Below are 11,996 nucleotides of genomic sequence, written 5' to 3'. Positions count from 1 at the left end.
AGTTAGACTTAAACTTGACGTCATATATGCATTACTGTAAATCAGTACTGTATTTGAATAATCTGTGTCAAAATGATCAATAAAAAGCTAAAGTAATAATAATGTAATTCAAAATGCTATGAGTATCAGTTCCATTCATTATATGTATATCACAATACTTTACATTTTTAATAATCATATTAAGGAGACTGAATAGTTATAATTGAATTTTTAAACAGGGCAAAACAAGTTAAAAGTATTTGTTATGATCTGGTAGAAATGAAATAGTGCAAAAACAATAGAAATTATTTATTCATATTATTTCAATAGTAAAGAATCTACGCTAGTGTACAAAGGTAAATTTCATCTTACATATAATCTCAAAAATATTTAATTTAAATATATTCTAAACTAATTTTATCTATCTATTTTGATGCTAGTGCTAAGAGATGAATAAGAAGAGATGATTTTGGTGCTGTGTTTAGTAGCAGCTGCACCATGTGAGATTACTGCAAAAAAACAAAACAAAACATAATTCAATAATGAAAATTGTCTCAGATAACATGATAAATATATAAAATAATTATTAATCTAAAGTGACATAAATTCTTTGTAAAAATGTGCAGAAGTAAACATGTATTATAATGTCTTGGCAAAAAACACACCTACTACCGTGGTTATGATATATTACTCTTCAAAGAATAATTCAAAACCTTTACTTAATACAACTTACGTACTTGGCATGGTCACTTCTATAAGTTTATTTTCCACTAGGCCCCGGAGAATTGGCCGTTGAACCGCAACCACATCCCTCAACCTGAAGAACAGAATAACATGCAATTGAAATACATATTAATGTACAATATTAATAGTCATATGTCTTAATATATCATTATATTAATGGTTTATGGTTTAACGAAGAAGAAGTATAGATTTTCCATATCAAGTATATTCAAATGTGAAATGTGGTGATTTTTGTTTTGTATTACTTGGGCAAACACTACCTAATTAATTGACCAGTTGTACTTAAATATAGCTATATGTAGCTACAGTTCCTATGGATAACCTCCAGGCATACTTAGACATCTATACTCTATTAGACAGCTTTAAAATTTTTTCTCAAGATTCTTTCACCAGTTAAGGGACTGGTAAAAGAATCTTGAGAAAAAATAAATCTTCAAAATTATATTGTTTGATTTACCACAGATGGTGGATTACTTGTTTTATCAAATATTACATAAGTTACACAAGATGCAAGATCATGTATACTCTACAAGTGACATTATAACCTGTCTTTTTTATATATAAAGCATATTATTCTCTAGGGTTTCTCTTACAAGTAAGAATCTTTTATCACTTATTTATTACTTACTGGAAAATGTATTACTAATTTTTCTGTGTTTACAATATTATTTTCAAAACTAATAAGGAACTATAAAATAACATTATATAGATAAATATAACACAAGTATTACATTACCGATGGCTCAGTGATGAAATATAAGACATATTTCTTATTGTTCATTTTATGCCTGGAAACAGAATTAAGAATTATTCAAGTTAATCTTAACTCACTATGTGTAAAATACTGTAATAGCTAAAAATAGAATGATAGGCTACAATTTATTAGATAATAATGGATCAGTAAATTTGTAGACTAGGTTACTCTGTTGATCCGTACTGAACTGACGATTAAAGGTATTCTCTGGAAAAAGATGGTGGTTATTTTTAAAGAAAGTTAAAACTTAAAATATGTAGATACTTGCAAGAGTGAGGAGATTCAGTTGCTGAAAAAAGGCTTACAGTGAGCACTATGACCAGCTCCTGACGTAATGGAAACAGTTCTCTTTTGGAGTCTAAAAACTACACAACACCCACAGTCAAATAGTGTATTTTAATGTACTGTACATATAAGCATAGTAAATCTGAAGGACAGTATTTTTACCAACTATGATCATTAGCACTCGAAAAGTGAAGATAATTGAAGACAGCATAGGGTATCCGTTGTTTAGACCAGTTAAGTTTATCATCCATAATAAGTCTAAGAAGACGGACCCTCATGGGCTGATACCATTTACACTAATACTCACTAAATCGCGGAAAATTGGTGAGAAAATCCCTATTTTAGTTATTTCTTCATTCAAGTGAGGGCCGTTTGACTCAAACTATCCATTCTAGTCAATATATGACAAATTCACGATAGTGTCTATGTTGAAAATATCACGAGAAGAAGACAGTGCAGTTGTGCCATCTGCAAGCAATTTAATGCCTGAATTCATATTGAAGGAAAGTTCATTTATGTATATGGAAAATAGAAAAGGACCAAGTATGGACTTCACTTTGAAAGGAAACTTCTTGAATTTGAAAATTAAAATAAATTGAAGATTGTTTTGTTATATTTTGTGTAGAATCTATAACAGAGTAGTACTCTATCAGACCATCAATTGAAAAGCCATACAAACATTCCAGTTTTGAATTTATTTTTATATAGTACTTGTAAATGATCTTTTTATTAAATTTCTATAGATATTAAGTATAACTATTTTGAATACATTATTTTTAATATTAACTGCTAAAATAGCAAAAATATAACATAATCCAATGATGCAATTCCTATAATTTTGACAGTAAAGTGGTTGTGCTGACATATTTACTGCTTCAAAGTTCATGTGTAGCAAGTTCTCAGAGTGCATAAATGCAGACAAATTAATCAAGCAGTCTTTTGCACTTTTTGAATTGATGAAGGAAAGCCTGGTACAAGTATATTATAGCCAACGTTGCTATAAGTGAATACAGGTATATTAGAAGAAAACACTGCTTTAAACTGAGCCCAATTTTATGGTGACAACTCCAAAATTACTAGCATGAAACACCAATAACTCTTGTCAAGTAAAATAAATAATCTTAAAAAAAGATTGTTTGCCAATAATGAAAAATATGATGTATGAGACATTATTGAATCAGATAAAAATACTAGAACCTAAGAAATGGCACTGAAATGTACCTACGATATACAGAAAGATTAAAATAGAAGAAATATCTTTTATACAATAACTTGTTCCATGTATTTCAGCTAAATGTGAACATGGTTTCAGAAGAAGGTTTAAGAAGTTTACATGTTTTCATAATTAATCATAAGAACTCAAAAATAAACCAACAAAAAGGTTATATTTCCCAGTAATTTATCCCATAGAGGAATTTATTAACATAGAAGAATTTATTAACTATATCTATGCAGATCTAACAGATTAGTGAATAAGTTAATAACAAAGCATAACTAGAGACACTTGGATACAAAGAGGAGGAATATATTACCCTCTTTCTGCACATAGTAATACCAAAATACAATGTCTAATATCTAAAACATCTACAGGAAATACAAAAATGTAAAATACAGTTGCAAAAGTGGCTAAAGAAGTATAAATTTTAAATATACTGTATACATTTTTTTGTTTTTAAAGCTAGAAATATTAAAATGTTTGCTGACCATAATTATGATAGCATTTATTGTGTTTTCAAATAAAATAACTTCTGATTTTGAGCAATATGCCATACCTATAGCTAAAAGGCATTCAGTTAAAAGTTTTCAGATTTTTAATCAATGATTTCCAAATATAGTTTTCATAAAAATTTACAAATAATTATTATTGAATTTAAAGCACACACTCTGTAATATTTATGTATATTATATACTAAAAATGTATAACATTGCTGGAATATTTTTATACTTATAACTATTAGAATATTAAACCTGTTAGTACCGGCATTTTTGCAGGATTAGCTTCTTGATACCTAGGTGATAAATACATAGACACTCCCAAATCACCATGTATTCATCCCATTAGTGGGATCTTACACATAAATAAAATAATAGGTGAGTGCTCCATTCTAAATCTTATGCTTACATATAATATAATAATTAAAAGATGTAAAGATGTTTGTTTTAATAATTATTATATTAATAATTCAATACAAACGTGTTCACCTAAACACTTAAAATTTCATATCATATTTATTTTACGATAAGGATATACACAGAGATGAAAAGTGCTACTATTGCATAGCCCATAAGGACAATATTACGATTTATCAAAGAGATGAAACTGGATTTGTCATTGTGTTTGGCACTTTAAATTAATATTACAAAATTAAAGTAAAGGAGTTGATAGCATAGCTCTGCTGCCAGCTACTTGATTCACTCTAACCATGATTTTCTTGAAAGTCCACGTTGACGGTTCTTGATTTCATATCCTGCTATAAGTGTTTCGCCAGGTTTCTCCGTAACCTCTCCCATTTGCAAATTTTCCTCCATTTCATTAGAAATTCTGGAATACATAAAACTTTATTAATCTTAAAACATGATGAATATTAATGAATGAAAGACAATTTATGGTAGCAAGTAATTGAATTAATCCTTATTAATATGAGGACTGTTTGTAGAATACATTTTATTAGAATTTATTTTTATTTTATCGAGAAATTAAAGACATATTTCCAAAAATATACTGGAAAACATAGGTCTTATTAGTATAAAACAATGATTAAAAAGAAGGTAGTAGCACAGGGCAGGCCCGTTTTACCGAATAGGCATGGTAGGCACGTGCCTAGGGCGCTAGGCAATTGGCATTTTTGGGGGGGTGCAAAAAATGGAAAAACACATTGCCGTGGTTGTATCTGCACGCATAATCATCAAACGGACTTTTTCTAGGCTGTCTTGAGCTGATAACTTAATTTGATCTATTTCTCACGAAACACATACCAACACATGGTAACAAAGGCAAAGGTAGTGTATTATACCTTTCGTCTGACATTTGCAGTGAATTTATTGAGATTATGAGCAAAGTAGTACTGAATCTAATCTTAAATGAAATCAAGCAAGCTCGCTATCTCTCTTTAATCATAGACTCCACACCTGACGAGTCGCACACAGACCAATTGGCTGTAGTACTTCGGCATGTTTCTTTGCCCAATGCTTGCGCCAACGAACGCCTGATACAACTCTTACCAAGTGTATGCTACAAATCTGGAAGTTTGGAATAAGCAACCCTCAGTTTACTTGAGAAACTTGAGCTGGATGTCGATAACTGTCGTGGACAAAGATACGACAATGCATCAAACATGTCGGGCATATACTCAGGTCTTCAGGCAAGGAGTAACAGCAAAAATGATCTTGCTGACTATGTACCAAGTGCAGCTCATTCACTAAACCTTGCTGGGTGTTTTGTTGCCGATAAGGCGTGTCCAGATAACACACAATATTTTTTACATTCGTACAAGGGCTGTATGCTTTTTTTCTCTGCATCCACTTACGGGTGGAACATCTTAAAAAGTCACATTGAAAAGAGTTACGAAGGAGAATCAAAGAAAGATTAGAGAAAGCTAATGGTAAAACCTCTGAGTGACACAAGATGGTCTGCTAGGGTAGACGCTCTTCGAGCTCTAACAATAAGTCGACATGAATTAATAGATGCTCTTGAAGAGCTAAATAAAGCCGTTACTCAGACACTATAAACACAATGCACAGCCGCTGAGTTTCACACTTGGAAATTTCCAAACCACATTATTAACTATGATCTGGGATGAAATTCTCGAGACAGTTGATAAAACAAGTAACAAGTTTGACTCTTCAAAATCAAGATTTAGACATATTTGGTTCTACAAAGGAACTTGAAACACTATCCTCATTTTTGAGGGAAAAGAGAGATTTATTTGATGATGTCGAGTCCAAAGCATTGAAACTTGCAGAAAAAGAAGAAGCTGTATATGGCAAAGTAAGAAAAAGAAAGCTATTGCCCAATGAAAAAAAGGACAGAAGCATGAAGAAACGTCTCCTCGAGAAAGATTTTGCACTGGGGTGTTTATTGCCATTGTTGAAAACTTAGCTTCGCAGCTCAACAAAAGAAGGGAGGTCGATAAAATCTCGACACAAGATTTAAGATCTTACAAAATCTAGAAGAGAAAAATTCCAAAGAGGTGGCTTGTGAAGCTAAACTGTTAGGAGAAGTATACAAGAACGATATTGATGGACAAGACTTTGCCCAGGAATGTAACCATTTCAAACAATGCATGGTCTTGGAGAACCTTTCTAAGATCAAAGATATGTACGTCTACATAAAATCAAACGGATTGGAGAACACGTTCCCCAATTTGGAGGTCGCCCTAAGGATATTTCTAACCTTACCTGTGACGAACTGCACAGCTGAACGTAGCTTTTCAGCTTTGAAAAGAGTGAAGTCAGAAATTAGTTCATCAATAGTTGATGAAAAGATTAATGGCTTATTGTTGCTGTGCACCCAAAACGACATTACTTTAAAATTAGACTAACAAACATTATTGACGACTTTGCAATACGGAAAACCAGGAAAAAAGCTATTGCATGAATCTCTAGTCAGTCTAGTGGTAAGCCAACAAACCAAAAATAATTCAAAGAAAATATGATTAAACGAATACTATAAATAAATGTGAATACTTCAAATTTAAAGAAGGGAGAATGGGTGTAACAGGTATGTTACACACATTCTCACCAGAGGCCAGTAGAAACCTCACGGCTACCGGTTGCTAGTCCGGGACACGGCGGGTCCATAAGTGGTGGATAATGGGAAGGCTCTCGAAAAGAATCAGGATAATTTGTAAAGGAAAGTTATGGGACATTAAGTCTAAAGTCCCTCCCGAACCAAAACTGGCATTTCAGACTAAATCTAAATTTACGTGGTATAGGCGTTACGGTAGGGCTGGTGGGGGGGGGGGCGTAGTCAGCTGGCAGGGGTATAAAAAGGGGCGCAACTCTTCGTTGTGCCTAGGGCGCTGGCAGGGTGTAAAACGGGCCTGGCACAGGGAGCCATAGAATGGACAGTGCCGTATATCTAAGTGACACTCCCTAACTACCATATTTTCATCCTGTAAGTGGGAACACAAAACAAATGTACATAAAACAATAGATGGATGCTACATACATAAAACAATAGATGGATGATTCATATGTAAACCTCAGTAGTAAAATTTAATATAAATGCATTCACTTGAACACCTAAAAATTCCTCTCGTATTTATTTTGCAATTTGGCCAAGCACACTGATAATTGTTACAATGGACAATCAAAGTCTATTTCAAGATGTATTAAAAAGGTGGAACTTGATTTGTTAATGTGTTTAGCACATTTAAATAAATGTTAAAAATTTTAATATAGGAGGTTTCCCTTACTGTAACTGATTTTAATTTAAAAAAATAATTTGTAAACTTTATAGTCAGTGAAATTTATGTATGGAAGTAAAATATTATTTTATTACTTCTTTAAAAATTACTTTCAGAACTTTATGAAAATTAAAATTAGCATGTATTCGATTTGTGGGTTTTATTAAAACAAAAAAACTTGAACAGTAGTGGATGAAAGAAACTTCTGTTAGCAAGTAATTGTAACAATTCTACGCATTTTATTATTTATATAAACTGTTTGTAAAAGACAATTTTATATAATTCACTTCATATTTTACAAATAAATTAAGGATCAATTTTCAGAAATAGTTTAGAACCTTGTTGTCTGCATAGAGCAAAATAATTATTAAAACTAACATATGGTGCCAAAGGAAGGCATATGTTGAACACTGCATTATACCTACATAGCACACCCTAATCACCATATCTTCATTACATTTGTAGTAAATTACATAAAAAATTTAAAATGATAAGTGGGTGTTCTATTATTTAAACTTCTGTAATATATTTTAAGACCAAACTTATCAGGATTAGGTTCAAATTGAGCCACCATGTATTGGGAGGAAACTGAAGCAAATATTTTTTTATTATTCCTTTGATTATTTACCAATTTTAATTTTAAAAACTAATTTGTAAACTCTATCTATGACCATTGAATTTGACGTATATAAGGAAAAAATTACTTTATTACTTCTTAAAAATTACTTTAGAGAAGTTAATGAAAATGAAAATTAACAGTTATTCAATTTTGTGGGTTTCATTAAAGAGATGGAACTTGATTAGTCACAGTAGTTAGCACATTTAAATACATGTAAAAAATGTAAATATATGAGGTTGGTCTTACTGTAACTGATTTGATTTTGAAAACTACTTTGTAAATTATATGATCATACACTTTGATGTATGTAACCATAAACTATTTTTATTACTTCTTTAAAAATGACAATACAAAACTTAATGAAAATGAAGATTAGCACGTATTCAATTTGGGTTCTATTAGATGGATGGAACTGGACTCGTCACAATGTTTAGCAGTATAAATAAATGTTAAAAATTTAAATATAGGAGGTTTCTCTTACCGAGGTGTTAATGTTTTTTCCGTCTGAGGAGCCTTGCTTATTTGTCCTCGCTCAGATGATGTGCAGGATTTCTTCGAACCTCCCTTGTTAACATGTTTATCCTGCATGTTAGAATCTTTTGTGATTCTGGAAGAAAGAATAACTTCAGTTAATCCACTAAAAACTGAACAGTAATGGCTGAAAGAGAACTTGTAATGGCAAGTCATTGTAACAATTCTACTCATTTTTTTATATATATAAACTGTTTGTAAAAGACAATTTTATATAATTTCATTTCATATTTTACAAATAAATTAAGGATCTCTTTCCAGAAATAGTTTAGAAACTTGTTGTCTGCATAGAGCAAAATAATTATTAAAACTAATATATGGTGCCAAAGGAAGGCATCTGTTGACCACTGCATTATATCTACATAGCACACTGTAATCACCATATATTCATTACATTTGTAGTAAATTATATAAAACATTTAAAATAATAAGTGGGTGTTCTATTATGTAAACTTTCTGTAATATATTATAAGACAAAACTTATCAGGATTAGTTTCAAATTGAGCCACCATGTATTGGTAGTCAACTGAAGCAAATAATTTTTTTATTATTCCTTTGATTATTCACCGATTTTAATTTTTAAAAACTAATTTGTAAACTCTATCTATGATCATTGAATTTGACGTATATAAGGAAAAAATTACTTTATTACTTCATAAAAATTACTTTACAGAACTTAATAAAAATTAAAATTAACACTTATTCAATTTTGTGGGTTTTATTAAAGAGATGGAACTTGATTAGTCACAGTAGTTAGCACATTTAAATACATATAAAAAATGTAAATATATGAGGTTGGTCTTACTGTAACTGATTTGATTATTAAAACCACTTTGTAAATTATATGATCATACACTTTGATGTATGTAAGCATAAACTATTTTTATTACTTCTTTAAAAATGACATTACAAAACTTAATGAAAATGAAGATTAGCACGTATTCAATTTTGGGTTCTATTAGATGGATGGAACTGGACTCGTCACAATGTTTAGCAGTATAAATAAATGTTATAAATTTAAATATAGGAGGTTTTTCTCTTACCGAGGTGTTAATGTTTTTTCCGGCTGAGGAGCCTTGCTCATTTGTCCTCGCTCAGATGATGTGCAGGATTTCTTCGAACCTCCCTTGTTAACATGTTTATCCTGCATGTTAAAATCTTTTGTAATTCTGGAAGAAAGAATAACTTCAATTAATCCACTAAAAATTGAACAGTAGTGGATGAAAGAGAACTTCTAATAGCAAGTCATTGTAAAAATTCTACTAATTTTTTATTTATATAAACTGTTTGTAAAAGACAATTGTATATAATTCATTTCATATTTTACAAATAAATTAAGGATCTCTTTCCAGAAATAGTTTAGAAACCTGTTGTCTGCATAGAGCAAAATAATTATTAAAACTAATATATGGTGCCAAAGGAAGGCATCTGTTGACCACTGCATTATATCTACATAGCACACTGTAATCACCATATATTCATTACATTTGTAGTAAATTATATAAAACATTTAAAATAATAAGTGGGTGTTCTATTATGTAAACTTCTGTAATATATTATAAGACCTAACTTATCAGGATTAGTTTCAAATTGAGCCACCATGTATTGGTAGTCAACTGAAGCAAATATTTTTTTTATTATTCCTTTGATTATTTACCGATTTTAATTTTAAAAACTAATTTGTAAACTCTATCTATGACCATTGAATTTGACGTATATAAGGAAAAAATTACTTTATTACTTCTTAAAAATTACTTTAGAGAAGTTAATGAAAATGAAAATTAACACTTATTCAATTTTGTGGGTTTTATTAAAGAGATGGAACTTGATTAGTCACAGTAGTTAGCACATTTAAATACATGTAAAAAATGTAAATATATGAGGTTGGTCTTACTGTAACTGATTTGATTTTGAAAACTACTTTGTAAATTATATGATCATACACTTTGATGTATGTAACCATAAACTATTTTCATTACTTCTTTAAAAATGACAATACAAAACTTAATGAAAATGAAGATTAGCACGTATTCAATTTGGGGTTCTATTAGATGGATGGAACTGGACTCGTCACAATGTTTAGCAAATATAAATAAATGTTAAAAATTTAAATATAGGAGGTTTCTCTTACCGAGGTGTTAATGTTTTTTCCGTCTGAGGAGCCTTGCTTATTTGTCCTCGCTCAGATGATGTGCAGGATTTCTTCGAACCTTCCTTGTTAACATGTTTATCCTGCATGTTAGAATCTTTTGTGATTCTGGAAGAAAGAATAACTTCAGTTAATCCACTAAAAACTGAACAGTAATGGCTGAAAGAGAACTTGTAATGGCAAGTCATTGTAACAATTCTACTCATTTTTTTATATATATAAACTGTTTGTAAAAGACAATTTTATATATTTCATTTCATATTTTACAAATAAATTAAGGATCTCTTTCCAGAAATAGTTTAGAAACTTGTTGTCTGCATAGAGCAAAATAATTATTAAAACTAATATATGGTGCCAAAGGAAAGCATCTGTTGACCACTGCATTATATCTACATAGCACACTGTAATCACCATATATTCATTACATTTGTAGTAAATTATATAAAACATTTAAAATAATAAGTGGGTGTTCTATTATGTAAATTTCTGTAATATATTATAAGACAAAACTTATCAGGATTAGTTTCAAATTGAGCCACCATGTATTGGTAGTCAACTGAAGCAAATAATTTTTTATTATTCCTTTGATTATTCAACGATTTTAATTTTTAAAACTAATTTGTAAACTCTATCTATGATCATTGAATTTGACGTATATAAGGAAAAAATTACTTTATTACTTCATAAAAATTACTTTACAGAACTTAATAAAAATTAAAATTAACACTTATTCAATTTTGTGGGTTTTATTAAAGAGATGGAACTTGATTAGTGACAGTGGTTAGCACATTTAAATACATGTAAAAAGTTTAAATATATGAGGTTAGGTCTTACTGTAACTGATTTGATTTTGAAAACTACTTTGTAAATTATATGATCATACACTTTGATGTATGTAAGCATAAACTATTTTTATTACTTCTTTAAAAATGACAATACAAAACTTAATGAAAATGAAGATTAGCACGTATTCAATTTGGGGTTCTATTAGATGGATGGAACTGGACTCGTCACAATGTTTAGCAAATATAAATAAATGTTAAAAATTTAAATATAGGAGGTTTCTCTTACCGAGGTGTTAATGTTTTTTCCGGCTGAGGAGCCTTGCTTATTTGTCCTCGCTCAGATGATGTGCAGGATTTCTTCGAACCTCCCTTGTTAACATGTTTATCCTGCATGTTAGAATCTTTTGTGATTCTGGAAGAAAGAATAACTTCAATTAATCCACTAAAAACTGAACAGTAGTGGATGAAAGAGAACTTGTAATGGCAAGTCATTGTAACAATTCTACTCATTTTTTTATATATATAAACTGTTTGTAAAAGACAATTTTATATAATTTCATTTCATATTTAACAATTAAATTAAGGATCTCTTTCCAGAAATAGTTTAGAAACTTGTTGTCTGCATAGAGCAAAATAATTATTAAAACTAATATATGGTGCCAAAGGAAAGCATCTGTTGACCACTGCATTATATCTACATAGCACACTGTAATCACCATATATTCATTACATTTGTAGTAAA

At 30.2% G+C, this 11,996-nt stretch overlaps 1 protein-coding gene across 6 annotated transcripts in view; it reads right to left on the bottom strand.

The window, feature by feature from the left end:
* Positions 1-273: 273 nt before the first annotated feature.
* The window catches only part of LOC124368894 (muscle M-line assembly protein unc-89-like), a 28,666-nt gene continuing 16,943 nt past the window's right edge, over positions 274-11,996 (bottom strand). For 3 of the 6 annotated variants that reach the window (XM_046826396.1, XM_046826398.1, XM_046826397.1), the window contains 8 exons: positions 11,541-11,666; positions 10,452-10,577; positions 9,364-9,489; positions 8,271-8,396; positions 4,185-4,304; positions 1,460-1,511; positions 717-796; positions 274-488 (listed from right to left, as the gene is read on the bottom strand). In XM_046826396.1, coding sequence (XP_046682352.1) covers positions 740-796; positions 1,460-1,511; positions 4,185-4,304; positions 8,271-8,396; positions 9,364-9,489; positions 10,452-10,577; positions 11,541-11,666 — 733 coding nt within the window. In that variant the 3' untranslated portion in view covers positions 274-488; positions 717-739. The remainder of the gene's footprint in view (positions 489-716; positions 797-1,459; positions 1,512-4,184; positions 4,305-8,270; positions 8,397-9,363; positions 9,490-10,451; positions 10,578-11,540; positions 11,667-11,996) is intronic. The other 3 variants (XM_046826399.1, XM_046826400.1, XM_046826401.1) reach the window with 3 other exon arrangements.

This window comes from Homalodisca vitripennis, chromosome X (genome assembly GCF_021130785.1).
Source record: "Homalodisca vitripennis isolate AUS2020 chromosome X, UT_GWSS_2.1, whole genome shotgun sequence".
In the NCBI taxonomy this organism is placed as follows: domain Eukaryota; kingdom Metazoa; phylum Arthropoda; class Insecta; order Hemiptera; family Cicadellidae; genus Homalodisca; species Homalodisca vitripennis.
This window is presented reverse-complemented; position numbering and strand designations above follow the sequence as displayed.